General features: G+C 36.6%; 1 protein-coding gene across 5 annotated transcripts in view; it reads left to right on the top strand.

Annotated features, from left to right (window-relative positions):
* DCAF12 (DDB1 and CUL4 associated factor 12) overlaps window positions 1–20,495 on the top strand; it is a 150,358-nt gene that overhangs the window by 75,694 nt on the left and 54,169 nt on the right. For all 5 annotated transcript variants that reach the window (XR_012471338.1, XM_074200101.1, XM_074200100.1 and 2 more), the window contains one exon: window positions 19,299–19,505. Coding sequence is in view for 4 of the 5 variants with exons in the window: in XM_074200101.1 (XP_074056202.1) it covers window positions 19,299–19,505 (207 nt within the window). In the remaining variant the exon portion in view is untranslated. The remainder of the gene's footprint in view (window positions 1–19,298; window positions 19,506–20,495) is intronic.

The following is a 20,495-nucleotide window of genomic DNA, read 5'->3' as shown; positions in this document are numbered from 1 at the left end:
AAGCAATGTAATATAGGCTATACATGTGCGATTATTTAAACATTTCCATTAATCATTTTGTGGAAGAAAACTCAATTTTGTAAAAAAGAAAGTGAAAACTATATGATTTAATCTGTATTCAGACTAAATTTGGGATTTATCGAGGCATTGAAATACTGAGAATAATGAAGTCATTCACAGTTGTTCACCTCACAATATTCATGTTTATGTATACAATATTCCCCTGGTTCTGCTCACATCACATTGAATCAGTTCATGTAAATCTTTCCAGATTTTTCTGAAATCATTCTTCTTGTCATTTCTTATACACAATAATAGCACAGAGATAACTTAAAGAATATAACAAGTCAGTGTGTATATCATTCTATAGGAAAAAAATACAAGGAAACTTGCAAAAAAGCTTTTTAAAACAGGAAAAAAAAGTCACCAAGCATGAGATAAGCAGTTACTTTATATAAAGCCAAGCAGAGTAATTCCTGATCTCATGAACTCACATTCTAAAAGCTAATATACAGGCAAATTGGAGTTTATCTCAAGGGGAAAGCAATAAGGGGAGTGGGAGAATAAGGTAGGGGATACCAGACTAGGATACAGAAAATGAGATTTTACCAGAGAGCTGAAGGAAGCCAAAAATGCCAAGAGTTGGAGACAAGGGAAAACACTCACAGTGAAAAGGCACAGTAATATATGAGATGAAATTAAGAAGACCAGCATCACTGATCATAGAAAATGGGAAAGAGGAGAGGGCATAAGAAGACTGAAAAGATAGAAAGGAGCCAGGTAGTGAAGAACTTTTAAAGCCAAACATTTTATATTTATTCCTGGTGGCAACAGGAAACCATTGGAGTTTATTGAGTTGGAAAAGGGATGTGATCAGATCTTTATTTTAGGAAGATTATGGGGAATTGTAATGGACTAGAGTAGTGGGGAGAGATTTGTGATAAGGATGTCAACCAGAAGGCTATTAAAGGTAGTCCAGGTTTGAGATGATGAGGGGTTTATGGCTATGTGAAAGGAAGAATGAGATGAATTTAAAATATTACAGAAATTGAAAGGACAGAGTTTGACAACAGATTGGATATTTGGGGTGAGTGCAAATGAAGAGTCAAGGATGATGCCCAAAGGAGGAAAAGATGGTCAAATGTGTTTGGAATTTATAAGTAGGCAGTAGACAACAAAAATTGATTAGGATGATAGGGGAGGAATTCTGGAGAAATTGAAATGGAGTAGGATCAACAAGCGTGCACATAGTGAAGCTTGCCTTGGCAAAGGAAAAGGGCCATTTTTTCACGTGACAAGAAGATAAGAGGAAAAGATAGATGAGATGAGTAAAGGAGAAGTGCTTGGTGATGACTTTAGTTTTATAGTATGAAGCCAAACTCTTAGCCATGGGAGTGGAGAAAGGGAATAACATGATAGGTTCGAAAAGATGGAAAGGTTTGGTAAGTAGGTGTAACAAATATGTGATGAACCTAGTCAGCACAGTTGTTTTTCTCCAATTCTGTTGAGCAGCATGTGAGTAAAGACAGTGGATGGTTGGAGTAATCTAAGGTTGAAGTTTAGCAAAGAATGATCAATGATAGGAACTCAACTTTAGAGATTAAGTGCATTGAGAGAGGGAAGAGAAGAGAGAGTAGCTATTTTTCAGTAATGATGGCTTGGGGGGGGGACAAGGAAAATGGGATTAGAAGTCAATGTAAGGACAAAGGATAGGGTCAGAGATTGAAAGAGGGACAGATAGAATGAAAAATAAGATTAGATAAAGGAATTTTAGAGTTCGTTATTTTGGAAATAGAATACTTGTTTGTAATGGCAAAATCAAGGTTATGGTCATCTCTGTGTGGTTAAAGTATTATAAAGAAGTATGTAATAGAAAATGAGAAACTAGAGAAACAGAGAAGTTAGCTATTTGAGAGAGCAGATGTGTGTTAAATTAAATTGTATGAGTTGGAAGGAAGTTTGAAGAAAATGATCATGAAACTAGGCACTGAACTTAATAAAGAAAGGAAAGAAAAAGAGTAGCCATGGGCTTGGTAGATAATAGCTACCAGAATCTTGATTAGGTGATAAATATGGATTGATTGAACCCCAAAGATAGGTATATGGAATGATAGTGGCAGAGGGACAGCCTGAAAGTGGCAATAATGGTAAATCAAGAAGCACAAGTGAAAGTGTAATCAGAGACAAGTGTCAAGATAGAAAACTAGAAGTACAACTTACCTCCTTCACTAAATCTCCACAAAAAATCTAGAAAATACACCAGATTTAATTCTGATCTGGGAAACCAAGAAAAAGTCACAGTGATGATTTTTCCAGTCCAAAGCAGCTTAGGGAGACAAGGAGAAAAGTCTGTAGATTGGGGTGCAGTTTGACCAGGAGGTTAACTTATGTGCCAGTGCTCACAAACCAAAAGAAAGCCATTTATTAGGGCACAAAATACCTCATCAAAAACCTATCTCATGGGGCAGCTACATGGTGCAGTGGATACAGCACCGGCCCTGGAGTCAGGAGTACCTGAGTTCAAATCCATCCTCAGACACTTAATAATTACCTAGCTGTGTGAGTTTGGGCAAGTCACTAATCCCATTTGCCTTGCAAAAACTAAAAAAAACCTATCTCAGTCAACTAGGTAAGGGTGTAGTAACAACAGCCATCTAGCAGTTAGGTCACCTTTTACCCAATTCCCAGGTAAACTAGAAGGGACATCTCCAAATAAGAGTGACGAAAAATAGTGATTGTGAGTGGATCCAAATTGTGTACTTATTATAAACCAGTTCAGAAGCTAAGAGTAGTTGTATGATTATGATCCTAGAACCCTCTGTTCCAGAAAAATAGTTTGCAGTAGAATAACTAGGGCAGGAATCCTGTACCAAAAGGATTCAGTCACTTTAAACATGCAGGGTCTCCTACTGAACATAGCTGAGTCCTGTAGCTGTCTATTTATTGAAATTGCTAATTAAAGACAAGCTAACAGATCCAAACCTAGGTGAGGCACTTGATCCGGAGGACTGAGCAGACTTCACTCCAATCATATCACTTTGAGAGCACTGAACATTTGTAGGCCCCCAGCCTCATCTATGAAAACAAGAAGGTAAGATGACAGAAAGACTCATTTCAGACATTCCCTCTAGAAGTATATTAATATAAAGTCCAAAGTCGAGAAGTAGGCAGAAAGAGAATGAGAAAACAAATTTATTTTGCCCATAAAAGCCATATTAGTGACAGAGCAGCTCAAAGCACAAACAGAAAAAGATAAAGCTTCTACAGGCAAAAATCTCAAGGTAAAGCAAGTGATTTGGGGTTTGTTTTTTAAGAGTTAAAAAGAGGGGCAGCTAGGTGGCGTAGTGGATAAAGCACCGGCCCTGGAGTCAGGAGTACCTGGGTTCAAATCAGGTCTTCAGACACTTAATAATTACCTAGCTGTGTGGCCTTGGGCAAGCCACTTAACCCTGTTTGCCTTGCAAAAACCTAAAAAGAAAAAAAAGTTAAAAAGAGGCTTTGAAAACCAAATGAATAGTAGATTTAAAAAATGGGAAAAGAAATGAGAGCTATGGAAGGAAGATACATAAAAGAATTAATAGCTTAGAACAAGAGGTACAAATCTTCCCCAAGCAATTAAAAGCTTACTGAAAATTAGGATGTATTAAATAGAAAATAATGAATATATGAAACATTAAGAATGTCCCAATATAGTCAAAAGATTGGAAAACTGGGAGAAAATATATGAACCCAGGAAAAAAAACTGACCTAGAAAAGAAATCAAGGAGAGGAAATTTAAGAATCTGTACTACCTGAGAGCAATCATCATCATCAACAAAATGACCCAAGATATTACATTTCAAAAAATCATAAAAGAAAACTGCCTAGATCTCTTAGAACTAGAGGACAAACTAGAAATGGAATAAACCAACCATTAGTTTTGGGAAGAAAAAATAAGAAAAAAATTCCCAGAAATAATACATCCAAAATCTAGAGCTTTTCCAAGACAAAATATTGCAAGCTGCCCAAAAGAAAGTATTCAAGGACTAAGGAGTCGGGCAGAATAGGAGGGAAAGAGTATTTAAATAGCACTATATTCCAGACACAGTGTTAAGTACAAATCTCAAATTCATCCTCACAACAACTCTGTGAGGTAGATACTTTTATCTCCATTGTACAATTGAGGAGCCTGAGGCTAACAGGTTATGTTACTTACCTATGGTCACACATCAGTATGTTGAAACCAAGTTTGAACTCGCGTCTTATCAGTTCCAGGAACAGTGCTTTATTCCTCTATACCACCTAGCTACTTTTGATTTAAAAATGACAACACAAAATTTAACAACCATTACATGTGGAGAGGTTGAAATATGTTATTCCAGAAGGCAAAGGATACAATAACTTTGCCAGGAAAACTAAGTGTAAAAAATAGTGTATGGGAAAAATCAGTTTAGAGTAGAAAATTTGATATAGGGGCGGCTAGGTGGCATAGTGGATGAAGCACCGACCCTGGAGTCAGGAGTACCTGGGTTCAAATCCGGTCTCACACTTAATAATTACCCAGCTGTGTGGCCTTGGGCAAGCCACTTAACCCCATTTGCCTTGCAAAAACCTAAAAAAAAAATTGATATAAAAAGCATAAAGAAAGATAAAATAGGAGTGAACAATCATAAGTGATTAAAAAAATGTTCTCTTTATATTATGTGGAGGTGGTACTTTTTAGCCTTTCAGAACTCTTATCAACATCAGAGTCATAAAGAGAAGCAAACAGAAGACCCAGAAATGTGTTTACATTTTTATGATGTGGAAAGTAGAAATTGAGAGGAAGAGGACTACATCTGGAGAAGAGGGAAGGGAGAGGAAGAATGGGGAAAATCATCTTACATAGAAATGGGTGTACTTACATAAAAAGTTTTACTTACAGGTACAAGAACTTACAAGTACAACTAGGAGAATTGAATATGTTAGGAGGGCTGACACTTGAATCTTACATACATATATACATATAGTTTTGAGTACAAAAACCACATTTTGGGGCGGCTAGGTGGCACAGTGTGGATAAAGCACTGGCCCTGGAATCAGAAGTACCTGGGTTCAAATCCGGTCTCAGACACTTATTACCTAGCTGTGTGGCCTTGGGCAAGCAACTTAACCCCATTTGCCTTGCAAAAAACAAAAACAAAAAAACCCCCCCTAAAAACCAGATTTTATCCAACAGGGAAACAAGTGAGGAAAATGTTGAGGGAAATGAAAGAAATAAAAAGGATAGATTTGAGGAGGGAGGGCATACTTTTAAAGAGAGGACAGAAAACAAAGAAAAGGAAAAATATGAAAATAGGATAGATTAACATTTAAAATCATAACTTTGTGAATAAGATGAATTCAAAATGGAAGAGGGTACTGAATGGATTAAAAACCAGAATCTTAACAAGTTATATACAAAACCTATACTTGAAACAGAAAGATACACATGGAATTAAAATAAGGGACTAGAGTAAAATCTGTTACACTTCAATTGACATTAAGGTAATTTTGATCTCAGATTCAGCTACAGCAAAAATAGAAAAGAGGAAGGAAAAGAAATAAGCATATTTATGCTAGGCCATGTATTAAGTAAGCACTCTTTTTTTTTTAGGGTTTTTGGTTTGTTTTTTTTTTGCAAGGCAAATACGGGTTAAGTGGCTTGCCCAAGGCCACACAGCTAGGCATTTTCTAAGTGTCTGAGACCGGATTTGAACCCAGTTACTCCTGACTCCAAGGCCGGTGCTTTATCCACTACGCCACCTAGCCACCCAAGTAAGCACTCTTAACAAATATTTCACTTCACAATCCTCTGAAGTTACTATTTTTCACTTGTTTGCAGTCAGGCCCAACTTTTCATGATGCCTTTTGGAGTTTCTTGGCAAAACTACTAGATAGTTTGCCATTCCATTTCTTTCCTCCAGCTCATTTTTACAAATGAGGAAACTAAGGCAAACAGAGTTCAATGACTTGCCCAGTGTCACTCAGCTAGTAAGTATCTGAGGCCAAATTTGAACTCAGGAGAATGAGTCTTCCCAATTTCCAGGTCTGATTCCAGGTCTGGCACATTATCTACTATGTCACCTATTATCTCCTATTATCTCCTAACTGAAGAGACAAATAGAAAAATGGCATTTTGTTAATTATAAATACTAAACGTTTATGCACCAAATAACATAACATTTAAATTCTTAAAGTAAAAAATAAAATAAAGGCAGAAATGGATAGTAAACTGTAATACCAAGGGAATTCAATTTGCTTCTCAAAGACTAAATAAATCTAATGCACATAATTAAACAAAAAATTGAAAGACATGAGTAAAAACTTTAGAAAAACTAGATAACTTCTGGAAAGTGTTGAATGGAATCAAATGACTTATCATTTGTTCATAGTGTCTTCACAAAAATTGACCACAGAAATGCAGAAAAGCTGAAATATTTAAATGTATCTTCTATCTACCATAATGAAATAAAAACTACATTCAGTAAATGGCCTTTGACAAAAGATTAAAAATTAATTGGATATTAAAAGTTAATCCTAAAGAATGGGTAGGTTACTGACCTCAGACACTTGCTATTTATTTGCTGTGTGACTTTAATCCAAGTCACTTAACTGCATTGCCACACCAAAAACAAACAAAACAAAAGAAATAGAATGGGCAGGTGAAAAAAACAAATCTTTTTTTTCTTTTTTAATTTATTTTTATTAAAGATATTATTTGAGTTTTACAATTTTCCCCCCAATCTTGCTTCCCTCCCCCCACCCCACCCCACGGAAAGCACTCTGTCAGTCTTTACTTTGTTTCCATGTTGTACCTTGATCCAAATTGGGTGTGATGAGAGAGAAATCATATCCTAAAAGAAGAGAATAGAAGTCTCAGAGGTAACAAGATCAGACAATAAGATATCTGGGGTTTTTTTTCCTAAATTAAAGGGAATAGTCCTTGCACTTTGTTCAAATTCCACAGCTCCTTATCTGGATACAGGTGGCACTCTCCTTTGCAGACAGCCCAATATTGTTCCCGATTGTTGCACTGATGGAATGAGCAAGTCCTTCAAGGTTGAACATCACTCCCATATTGCTGTTTGGATGTACAGTGTTTTTCTGGTTCTGCTCATCTCACTCAGCATCAGTTCATGCAAATCCCTCCAGGCTTCCCTGAAATCCCATCCCTCCTGGTTTCTAATAGAATAATAGTGTTCCATGACATACAAATACCACAGTTCGCTAAGCCATTCCCCAATTGAAGAACATTTACTTGATTTCCAATTCTTTGCCACCACAAACAAGGCTGCTATAAATATTTTTGTACAAGTAATGTTTTTACCCTTTTTCATCATCTCTTCAGGGTATAGACCCAGTAGTGGTATTGCTGGGTCAAAGGGTATGCACATTTTTGTTGCCCTTTGGGCATAGTTCCAAATAGCTCTCCAGAAGGTTGAATGGGTTCACAGCTCCACCAACAGTGTAGTAGTGTCCCAGATTTCCCACAACTCTTCCAACAATGATCATTATCCTTCCTGGTCATATTGGCCAATTTGAGAGGTGTGAGGTGGTACCTCAGAGCTTTTGCATTTCTCTAATAATTAATGATTTAGAGCATTTTTTCATATGGCTATGGATTGCTTTGATCTCCTCATCTGTAAATTGCCTTTGCATATCCTTTGGAAAAAACAAATCTTAAAAACAGCCATTAGTAAAGATGGTGAGAACTGTATAACATTGCTTTGGCAGCATGTTATTAATGTGTAGGGGGGCAGCATATCTTTAAGCACTTCATTAATAAAACAAGAACAGACCAATAAAAGGTTCATACAACTAAAGAAAATTAGAAAGCCAGTAAATTAAACCTCTCCCCTAATTAAATACCAAGCTAAAAATCCTGAAAAATCAAAGGAGAGATTGACATTGAAAGGAAAAATAGGGGTTGCTAAGTGGCTCAGTGGATAGAACACTGGCCCTGGAGTCAGGAGGACCTGAGTTCAAATTTGACCCCAGACACTTAATAATTGCCTAGCTGTGTGGCCTTGGGCAAGCCACTTAACCCCATTCCCTTGCAAAAAAAATAAATAAAACCCTAAAAAAAGCCTTTTAAAAAAAGAAAGAAAAAATTAATAAAACTAGTAGCTTTTTTAGTAGGAGAGAAGGACAATAAAAGAGAATGCCATTAACTAATTTGATTTTGGTTTTTTTAGAGAAGAAAACCAGATTATCAATGTCAAAAGTGGAAAAGTTTGGGGCGGCTAGGTGGTGCAGTGGATAAAGCACTGGCCCTGGAGTCAGGAGTACCTGGCTTCAAATCCGGTCACAGACACTTAATAATTATCTAGCTGTGTGGCCTTGGGCAAGCCACTTAACCCTATTTGCCTTACAAAAACCTAAAAAAAAAAAAAAAAAAGGTGGAAAAGGTTAAAAAAAATTTAAAAAATAAATTTAAAAAAAGTGAAAAAAGGCAAATTCACAACAAATTAATAAGTAGAGAAGCATTTGCAAAATTAGAAATTTCACAGATTAATAGAACAAGAAAAAAACTAAATAATCTTAGAAAAATGATCTCTCAATGGGGAGTTAGAGAATGAGGTTTGCATAATGATAGCTGGTAATTCAGAATCAACAGAACTGGGAGACTGATGGAGTGAGTATGAACCATTAAGGACTAACTACAAGCAGATTATTAGTGACTGGAGAGAAGGACTTTGAAGAATGAAGTTGACCTGTTCAGAACTCTCCATTGATGTCAAGCCTGTTGGCAGGGAGGATGCTGATTCTTTTAAGACCCACAAAGATCAAGCCAAGTGCAGCTGTGGGGTTTGGACAAGAGGCAAGAGCTGTCAGGGTGAGACAGGTCTGAGATAGGAACAACTGTGGAAAACTGAGGTCTTGAAACAAAGAGGCCATGGGAAAGAAGCTTATATCTGAGGTAGGCAAAGTGCTCCTTGAGAAGTCTTAGGAATTTAAACAGAAATCAAAGGGTGGCAGGTTAAATAATGACTAGGTACAGTGTTTTCCTAGAAGTTTCAGGAAGAAAGAGGCCACTGCCTTTAGGGGTAGGAAAAAGAGGAGGAGAGGAAATGTACTATGAAACTAAGGCAAATTCACCTTTCCCTGGGAGGTCTCAGGGTTTGGCCCCAAGTTATGAGAAATCAGAAGGAATTAAGATATTCCAAAAAGCTAAGAAACCCAGACTACAACTCCAAATAACATATCCTTCAAAATTGAACATCATTATCAATGAAGAAAAATGGAAATTTTATGAGAAAAGGAGGCAGGTAAAACAATTTGAGGGAGCAAATTTAAGTCATCCTGCCAAAATATAAGAGATGAAACAACTCAACTTGCAAACATAGAAATAAAAACTATAATTATCAATAAAAGATTAATGAAGTAAATTCTTTTGTAGGTTCTTTTAAAATAAATTATATAAAAAGCTTGAGAAAAGAGAAATCAAAAAGGATGTAAAGGACTAAAGATTTAGTTGGAACTTAAAAGAATGAGTTTTATGGAAAAAAATAAAACTATTCAACGGACTAAATCCCATTACTCCCTTTAAATTACTCATTATCTTTTGTCAAATGTGATTAACATAGTTTCAAGAAAGGGGAGAAGGCAGATGAAAGTCAGATATATATATATAGCTCTCTTCCCCATTGACTTATTTTAAGAAATTGCCACAGCCACCCTCTACCAGCAAAAAGATTATAATTCTCTGAAATGTCAGATGATAATTAATATTTTTAGCAATAAAATATTTTTAATTAAGATCTGTACATTATTATATTAGACATAATAATATTGTACACTTACTAGTCTACAATATAATATAAATAGAACTTTTATATGTATTGAGAATTCAAAAGTTTCATGACTTGTTTTCTGGAACAGAACCCACAGTATTTTTGAAGAATGTGTGTACAAGAAACATCTAAATATAAAAGCATATGAAATAAAAATAATAGCATAAAAAGTATTGTTATTTTTAAAAAGCAAAAATTGAAAACATCAGATCAGGGACTTACTGTTTTGTGGTATCATGGAAGCCTTTGGCATCTGTTGAAATCTATGGATCAGAATAATATATTTTTTAGTGCATGGTATTGTAAAGGAAATCAAAAAGGCTGAAATACAGCTTTCAAATGTTTTAAGACATCAATTTCATGAATCCCTAGAACTCCTGTATTAAGCAAAGCAAAAATAAAAATACATATAAATATATGATATCTTTTTAATCAGAACCTTAAAGAATATCTTATTCTAATCACATAGTCTTATTAGGCAAAAATAGATCATGGCCTAAAGCATGGAGAAATTTTAAACTAATGTAAAAAAGCTAAGCACAATTACATTTAAAAACTATAACAAAAATTCTTATCATAGTTTTTTCAGTCATTCTCTCATAATCATCTACCTTTTTTCTATTCTGCTACCATAAAAAGTTATGCTATGAATTTTTTTTAATATGAGACCTTTGTGTTCTGTCTTCGATGCCATCAGAGGAGTTCCTGTTTTGTAACTGCTCTTGTGTGATTCCAAATTATTTTCCAAAATGGTTGTATCAATTCATACCTCTGCTAATAGTATACATGCCTCTACTTCAACAAGCCATATGCTTGTTTTTTGTTTGTTTTGTTTGTTTTACTTTTTTGGTTTTTGCAAGGCAATGGAGTTAGGTGACTTGCCCAAGATCACACAGCTAAGTAATTATTAAGTCTCTGAGGTCAGACTTAAACTCAGGTCCTCCTGACACCAGGGCTGGTGCTCTATCTACTGCGCCACCTAGCTGCCCCTCTATGCTTCCTTTTTTAAAAAGTTTTTATTAATGTCTTTTTTTTTTAAGTCATAGTTATCCTTGGTATTCCCTTTCCTCAGAGAGCCATCCTATATAAGAAATAATATTTTTAAAGACAAAAAAAGAAATGGAAAAAAATCTAATCAATACATTGAAAAATTTCAAAAACATTCTTTGTAACCCCTGTGGACTTGCCACTTCCACAAAAAAGGTGGATTAGGAACATCCTGTCATATTTCTTCATTTGATTCATGTTTGATCTTTATAATTTTGTTTTATGCACTTTTTATTTTTGTGTGTGCAATTGTTTTATTTACATAATTATTATATATATTGTTTCCTTGACTCTGCTTTCATCACCCTTATCAGTTCATATAGAACTCTTCCATGCTTTTATATGTGCATCATAGACTTCATTTTTTACAAAACAATAGTATTCCATTACATTCATAATCCATGATTTGCTTAGCCATTTCCAAATTTTTGCTATCACAAAAAGTACTGCTACAAATAATGTTGGTCTATATGGAGACTTTCTTCTTATTAGTGATTTTGTGAGGGGTATAAGCTCAACAATGTAGTCTTTTGTTTGAAAGGTATGGACAACTTAGTCACTTTAATTGTATAATGCCAAATTTGCTTTCCAAAATAATTATACTTTTTCATCTTTTTTTGTCATTTTTAGACTGTATGGCAAAATCTCAAGTTTGTTTTGATATGCATTTCTCTTATTAATCATTTGGAACATTCTCTCCTTTTGGGGGGGGCAGGGCTTGTTCTATTGATTTTGTATTTTATTTTATTTTATTCCCCCCCCCTCCCGTCCCTGGTTATATACGAAAACAAGTTTAAACATTCATTTCCAAAACCTTTAGTTCCAAATTCTCTCCCTTCCTCCCACGCTTTTCCCTCGCTTTGAGAAAGCAAGTTACTTGATATAGTTAAAAATGTGTAATCATATAAAAGTAAAAAGTTATAAAAGTAAACATAACTCCCACACCAGAAAAAGAGAAACCTCAAGAAAAATAAAGTGGAATAAAAAATGTTTAAATCTATATTTCAGACATCATCAGCTCTGTCTTCAGGATGGATAATATTCTTTATCATAAATCCTTCAGAGTTCTCTTTTTACAGTATAGCTGAGAAAAGGTAGGGTATTCCCAGATGATCATTCAGCAATAAAGCTGTTACTTTGTATTTAGTACATTTCCCATTGCATCTGCTCATATAAGTATTTTACTGAGAACATCCTATTCATCATTTCCCATAACAGAACAGCATTTCATCTCAATCACATACCACAATTTGTGAAATACTCTTTTATGTGGTTTAAAATTCTTTGTAATTCTTTTGAGATTTTTTTTTCTCTTTCAACCTCTTTTCTTCCTAGATGTATTAATTGTTTTTATGTAGAAGCTTTTCAATTTCAGGGTTTTGTTTTGTTTTTGCAAGGCAAATGGGGGTTAAGTGGCTTGCCCAAGGCCACACAGCTAGGTAATTATTAAGTGTCCTGAGGCTGGATTTGAACTCAGGTACTCCTGACTCCAGGGCCAGTACTCTATCCACTGCACCACCTAGCTGCTCCAGCTTTTCAATTTCATAAAGCTAAATTTATCTATTTTACCTTTTGTAATTGTCTCTCTTTCTTGTTTGGAACCATATCTTCCTTATCCCTCATTCACTTCTCCATTAAAACTTCCCTGAGTTTAACTCCATCTGCCTTGAGATATTCTAATTACTCTAGCAAAGTGAGAGAGACTCATTTCTTAACATATAGTTGTTATATTTTTTCTGATTGGACAGTAAATTTCTTGAGGTTTGGAGCCTAGTATTCCCTTTTCTTTTTATCTCTTAGAATCCCTTCCCTCTTTCTAACTCAGTGCTTATTCTTGTGCTAAGCTTTTTTAAAATTTTTAACATTTTATTTGTTTTCCAGTTAATATACAATAGTAATAGATACCCATCATTTTTTGCAAGGCTCTGAATTCTACAATTGTCCCTCCCTCCTCCCTTCACCCCCACCAGAAGGCTGTCTGACAGTCTCTACATTGTTTCTATACCATACATTGATGTAAATTGAATGTTATAAGAGTAAACATAAGAATAAGCATAAAAGCCCCTCCCTACCCAAGAAGATAGGAAACCTCAAGAATAGAGAGACAGAAAAAAAATGTACTTCAGTCTGTCTTCAGATTCCAATGACTCTGTCTCTGGGGTGAGTTGCTTTCTTTATCATAAGTCCACCCGGAGAAGTTGCTTCAATATTTTTCCCTCAGTTGCTATTACTAGCTGTACCTCCACTCTATTTTCCCACTCTCATTTATTCTATTCTCTCTTTCCTTTCATCTTGGCCCTGTCCAAAACTGTATTGCAACTGAGTACCCTCTCCCTCTATCTTTCCTCTCATATCACCTATTCCCCCCTTCCCTACCCACATTCCCCCTCATCCTGTCCCTTTCCTCCCATCCTTCTCCAGGGCAAGACAGATTTCCTCACCCTATTAAGTGTGTATGTCATTTCCTACCTGAGCCATTTTTGATGAAAATGAAGGCTCACTCATTCCCCCTTGCCTTCCCCCCCTCCACTCCATTGAAAAAGCTTTTTTTTTTTTTGACTCTTATGTGAAATTTCTCAGCTTCTTCTTCATCTCCTTTTCCTTCCTCCCAGGACTTTTCCCCCATCACCCATTGACTCCATCCCTTTACCACATCATACCATTATATTTTGCTCCTTCCTATGTCCTGTCTATATATGCTCTTTCTAGCAGCTCTTATAAATGAGAAAGTTCATATGAGTTATCAATATCTTCTTCCTGTACAGAACAGTTCAAAATCATCAAGTTCCTCATAGTTAGTTCATCTCTTCCAGTCCCTCTCTGGTTCACCAGAGTCCTGTACTTGGAGATCAAACTTTCTGTTCGGCTCTGGTTGTTTCAGTGGGAAAGTTTGAAAGTCCCCTGTTTCATTGAAAGTCCATCTTTTCCCCTGAAAGAGAGTTTTCAGGTTTGCTGGGTAGTTGATTCTTGGTTGTAAACCAAGATCTTTTGCCTTCTGGAATATCATATTCCAATCCCTACAAGCCCTTAATGTATATGCTGTGCCAGATCCTGTGTAATCTTGACTGGAATCTCAGTAGTTGAATTGCCTGTTTCTGATAGCTTTTAGAATTTTCTCTTTTATTTGGGAGTTTGGGAATTTGGGTATAATATTCCTGGAAGTTTTTCTTTTGGGATCCTTTTCATGGGGTAACTGGTGAATTCTTTCAATTTCTATTTTACCCTCAGCTTCTAGGATCTCAGGGCAATTTTGCTGTATTATTTCTTGAAAAATGAAGTCTAGGCTCTTCTCTTGGTCATGGCTTTCAGATAGTCCAATAATTTTTAAATTTTTTCTTCTGGATCTGATTTCAAGGTCAGTTGTTTTTCTAATGAGATATTTTACATTTTCTTCTAATTTTTGGCTTTTTTTGGTTTTTGCAAGGCAAATGGGGTTAAAGTGGCTTGCCCAAGGTCACACAGCTAGGTGATTATTAAGTGTCTGAGCCTGAATTTGAACCCAGGTACTCCTGACTCCAGGGCGTGTGCTCTTTCTACTGTACCATCTAGCCGTCCCTAATTTTTGGCTTTTTTGGAAGAGTTTTATTTCTTCCTGCTTGCTTGCAAAGTCATCAGCTTCCTTTAGTTCCATTTTGCATTTAAAGGAGTTATTTTCTTCAGAGAGATTTTTTTATACCCTTTTCTAGCTGGCCAGTTCTGCTTTTTAAGGCATTCTTCTCATTTGCCTTTTGTTTTGCTTTTTCCATTAGGCCTAAACTGGTTTTTAACATATTTTTTTTGTATATCTGTCACCAAGCTTTTGATTTGGTTTTCATGATTTTTCTGCATTGCTCTCATTTCTCCTCCCAATTTTTCCTCCACCTCCCTTAATTGTTTTTCAGAGTCTTTTTTGAGCTCATCCATAGTCTGAGCCCATTTTATATTTCTTTTGGAGGTTTTGGATACAGAAGCTTCTATTTTGTCATCTGAGTATGTGTTTTGATCTTCCATTGGACTAAAGTAATCCTCTAGGGTCAGAGTCTTCTTTTTCTGTTGTTTACTCATTCCTCAGTCCATGGCTAATTGACAGCACTTCCAAGACTTTGGAGTTGGGTTTTTTTTTTTTGAGGGGGGATACCCCACTGGGACCTTTATTCCTCCAAGGTCTTATGCTCTCTAGCCTGTGCTTTGATATGTAGATGACCACAGCACTGCCCTCTGCCCTGGGGCTAATAGGCTTTATCCAGCTATCTTAGTATGGAAGCCTGAACTGCAACCTGGGTCTGAGTGTAGGCAAACAGCAGGGACCTACCCCAGGGAGAGCAAAGAAATCACTGCAGGCTTCCCATACTGTGTGTGTGGGGGGGCAGGGGGTGTGTGTTGCAGGCTGCTTTCTCCTGATTCTCACTACAGGTTCTGTAGCCATGCTCAATGCTCCTCACTCCACACTCACCCATGTGCAGCAGAGTTCTCTCTCTGCCCCTTCAAGCTGTTGCTGGTGATCTCTGGGCTGGGCTGGGCTGGGCTGCACCACAGCTTTTTTCCCAACCCCTGGTCCTGGCGAAGCACACCTTTCCTGCAAAAGTTCTAAGTTATCTTGGACTGGGAAAATGTATCACTCAGTCTTTCTGTGGGTTCTGCCCCCTCTAAATTTTGGCTATAGCCCTCATTTATTTGTTTTTTGGGGGAGTTTGGGGGTTCAGAGTTCCCAGGAAATGCTGCCTTCATGCTGCCATCTTGGCTCCACCTCTTGTGCTAAGCTTTAGGAATATAAATACAAATAGAGTTCTTTCCTTCAGAGCTTATGTGATTTGGAGATAATGCATAAAAAAATAAGCTAAAAGAAGAGGAGGGGATTTGATTTGCAGTGGGGGAAGAGAAAGGAAAATGTAATAATCAAGAATGAAATCTGGAGCGTAATGAAAAGAAAATGTGGCTGTTTGGAAGTGTTCTTTCTCTAAAATAGTAGTTCTGGAGCAATCAACTATTTAGAGCAGGGGACAGGGAACAACTAACCCCACTGGTCATTTGGTCTGTCACTGCCATGATAACCTCAGGCAGGATCGAAATTCAATAAATGTAGGAGCTTTTTAGGGGTAAATTAATTAAATGTTTAACCAGATATAGCAGGTGAACGATATAAATATCCAAATGAACTTTGGCAGAAAAAAAAAAGATTCCCTACCCCAATTTAGGTGAAAGGGAAACAGGGGCAGAGTGAGAAAGTTGCAGAGTCAGAGTGATTTACCAATCATAATAGATTGGCATAATAGAGAAAGTTCAGAGTCTGGAGAGAAATGAACCTCCAGGAATCTTTACTGGATCTTCCATAAAGAATTCAGAGCACATTTTGTTTTCTATCTCTCTTTGTATTTTGTAATAAATGTTACAGTTTTCTACATGTATGTCATATCCTATCTCCTCAGTCCCTAGGATAGGTAGAATTTAAGTATGTTTGAATTAGTTCTCGCCTTCCACTTTTGTCTTTTCATATGAAAGGAAGAGGCAGGTGGTGCTAGCTCAGTGAATAGACCACTGACTTTGGAATCAGAAGGACTGGAATTCAAATCCAGTCTCAGACACTTGACTCTTAATGAGCTGTGACAAGTTGCTTAGACCTGTTTGCCTTGCATCCAGAGTCACGTCTAGTCATCCTGATTTATATCTGGCCAGTGGACCCAGATGGCTCTGGAGGTATGAGAGTGGTGACTTAACACAGCACCCTCTCAACTCAAATCCAATTTATGTGCTTGTCATGGCATCTCCTCCCTGATGTCATGGTCTTCTTTGAAAATGAAGAGGGCAAGGGGCGGCTAGGTGGCATAGTGGATAGAGCACCGGCCCTGGAGTCAGGAGTACTCTGGGTTCAAATCCGGTCTCAGACACTTAATAATAACCTAGCTGTGTGGCCTTGGGCAAGCCACTTAACCCTGTTTGCCTTGCAAAAAAAAAATGAAGAGGGCAGCTAGGTGGTGCAGTGGATAGAGCCCCAGCCCTGGAGTCAGAAGTACCTAGGTTCAAATGCAGCCTCAGACATTTAATAATTACCTGGCTGTGTGATCTTGGGAGTGTCACTTAATCCCATTGCCTTAAATAAATAAATTTTTTTGTTTGTTTTTTGGGGGTTTATTTTGTTTCTTAGATTTTTGCAAGGCAATGGGGCTAAGTGGTTTGCCCATGGCCACACAGCCAGGTAATTATTAAGTGTCTGAGGCCAGATTTGAACTCAGGTACTCCTGACTCTAGGGCCTGCACTCTATCCACTGTATCATCACCTAGCTGCCCCCAAATAAAATTTTTTTAAAGTTTTAAAAATTTTAAAAAAATAAATGTAGTAAATTGGAGAACAATTTAAAAAAAAAGAAAATGAAGGATAAACATTATTATATTAAAGGAACCCAGTAATTGGTAGCTACCAAGTATTTTGTTTTATGTTTATTTGTCAATAGGATCTTTCCTAGGTTTTGAGGCCATTTCTTTGACTTGAAACAAGGTTCCTTTGCCTACTCCTAGAGTTTTCTGGAATATACCATGTCTGGGGCTTAGCAGTATTTGTTTCTCTCCTCCTGGCTCTAAATGAAGAAATGCCAACTTTGATGAGTGAATGTGGAAAAATTGAAGTGGGGCAAAGGAAGAGAAGAAAACATCCTAGATCTAGCATCTATATAATTGAAACCCTTAGTCATTCAGAAGATAACAGTGAATTTAATAAATGTGGATTATTTTGGAATATGCTGTCATTCCTTCTTCCCTCTAATGAAAATATAAATTGAGCAGAGAGATTAGAATCTACATATGAAACAGAATTGATATGTTGTATAGGCTTTCACTTTGTGACTTATTCCATTGCCATTCAACTTGATCTTGGATGTGATTTTTTAAAAAATATCCTTCTAGTGCAGGGGTATCCAAAACTTTAATTCTTCTGGGATGCATGGTCCAACAAGAGCTTGTCATGGGTCACATATCGAATTTAATAAATATTAACATCATTAATAATATCAAATATAATCATTAATGTTTATATTATACTAGTATAGTATTTAATATTAATAATTAAATTGTTTGCCTTTTTAATATTATATAAATAGTACTATTGGTTCTATTCATTTCACTTTACCACAGTCCATGTAAATCTTTCCATATTTCTCTAAAATTACTCCATTCGTTCAAATTAAAGCATCTCTGAGGTACCACCTCACACCTCTCAGACTGGCCAATGTGACCAGAAAGGATAATGATCATTGTTGGAAGGGTTGTGGGAAATCTGGGACACTACTACACTGTTGGTGGAGCTGTGAACCCATTCAACCCTTCTGGAGAGCTATTTGGAACTATGCCCAAAGGGCAACAAAAATGTGCATACCCTTTGACCCAGCAATACCACTACTGGGTCTATACCCTGAAAAGATGATAAAAAGGGGTAAAAACATCACTTGTACAAAAATATTCAAAGCAACCCTGTTTGTGGTGGCAAAAAATTGGAAATCAAGTAAATGTACTTCGATTGGGGAATGACTTAACAAACTGCGGTGTATGTATGTCATGGAACTGTATTGTTCTATTAGAAACCAGGAGGATCAGGAATTCAAGGAAGTCTGGAGGGATTTGCATGAACTGATACTGAGAGAGATGAGCAGAACCAGAAAAACATTGTACACCCTAACAGTAACATGGGAGTGATGATCAACCTTGATGGACTTGCTCATTCCATCAGTGCAACAATCAGGGACAATTTGGGGCTGTCTGTAATGGAGAATACCATCTGTATCCAAAGAAACAACTGTGGAGTTTGAACAAAGACCAAGGACTCTATTACCTTTAATTTAGGAAAAAACCTGATACCTTATTGTCTGATTTTGCTATCTCTTACACTTTGTTTCTTCCTTAAGGATATGATTTCTCATCACATTCAATTTGGATCAATGTATACCATGGAAACAATGTAAAGACTGGCAAATTGCCTTCTGTGGGTGTGGAAGGAGGGAAGTAAGATTAGAGGAAAAATTGTAAAACTCAAAATAAATAAAACCGGGGCACCTAGGTGGCACAGTGGATGAAGCACCGGCCCTGGAGTCAGGAGTACCTGGGTTCAAATCCGGTCTCAGACACATAATAATTACCCAGCTGTGTGGCCTTGGGCAGGCGATTTAACCCCATTTGCCTTGTAAAAAAAAAAAAGAAATAAATAAATAAAACCTTTTTTAAAAATTAAAAAATAAAAATAAAATTACTCCATTCATAATTTGTTTAACTACTCTCTAATTGAGGGGCATTCCTTTGGTTTCCAGTTTGGGGTTTTTTTTTGGTAATAACAAAAAGACCCATTATAAATATTTTTGTGTCATTATGATATATAAAAGCATTTCACTTGGTAGGTCTTTATGATATAGCTATAACCCTGTAACTACAACCCTGAAATAAAATGATACATTTCTTTTTCTTCTTGATAATTCTTTTATTTTTTTTTTCTTTCAGTTGTTTGTGGTCGATGTCCAGACAGGCCAGATCACCAAGATTCCCATTTTAAAAGATCGAGAACCTGGAGTGGTGACCCAGCAGGGCTGTGGTATCCATGCCATCGAGCTGAACCCCTCAAGAACTCTGCTGGCCACTGGAGGAGACAACCCAAACAGCCTTGCGATCTATCGGCTGCCTACATTAGATCCTGTGTGTGTTGGAGATGTAAGTTGCTTCTAAATGTTGCTGTGGATAGATCTTGGGAAGAGGTAATAACTATTATTTTGATCATCTGTTTGAGATTTCCCTAGACCTTCACATCAGAGTTGGACTTAACAATCCTGGATGATGATTGGTATACCTGGTTTAAAATATCTGCAAGAATATGGAAATGAATTATATATGTGTGATAATACTAAGGTCTTGTTTGCTCCAGAAGATTTAGAAAACAAGCTCCCTTGTGTGTGGTTCAAAATAGGAAAGTCACATAATGAAGGATTTAAAGAAGATTTTATAAGGTATTTCTGTGGCATGGACCCCAATCTGGTATTTTGTTCATCTTCCCTTCCCCTTCCTCCTTCCCGCTAAGGCCAGTATTAGAAATGAGCACTGTTTACTTAGAGTGGACATAGAAAAGTCAGCAAGCCCAGGTTCCTACTAAAAACCAGCAACAAAAACACAATATTTTTATTTTAAGGAAATTTAATTTATTTATTTTGAAATTTGCAATTTTTCCCCTAATCTCACTTCCCTCCCCAATCCCCCACAGAAGTCAGTCTGTTAGCCTTTACATTGTTTCCATGGTCCACAGTGATGTAAATTGAATGTGATGTGAAAAATCATATCCTTAAGGAAAAAAAAATAAAGTATAAGAGATAGCAAAATTACATAAGATAACAGGTTTTTTTAAAAAATTAAAGGTTATAGTCTTTGGTCTTTGTTCAAACTCCACAATTCTTTCTCTGGATACAAATGGTATTCTCTATCACAGATACCCCAAAATTGTGACTGGTTGTTGCACTGATGGAATGAGCAAGTTCATTAAGGTTGATCATCACCCCCAACAAAAAACATAATCTTATATAATTCTTTGGGGGGGGGGGGGGAGTTTCAGGATGATATTGAACAGTAATATACTGGGGTAGCACTGTTAGTTATATGCTAGCACAAGCTATTTAATAGACAAGGTATACTCTTTTAATGAGGGATAGATAA

Source organism: Macrotis lagotis, chromosome X, assembly GCF_037893015.1.
Source record: "Macrotis lagotis isolate mMagLag1 chromosome X, bilby.v1.9.chrom.fasta, whole genome shotgun sequence".
Classification (NCBI taxonomy): Eukaryota; Metazoa; Chordata; class Mammalia; order Peramelemorphia; family Peramelidae; genus Macrotis; species Macrotis lagotis.
Note: the sequence above shows the minus strand (reverse complement) of the source record. Positions and strands in the feature narration are given on the sequence as shown.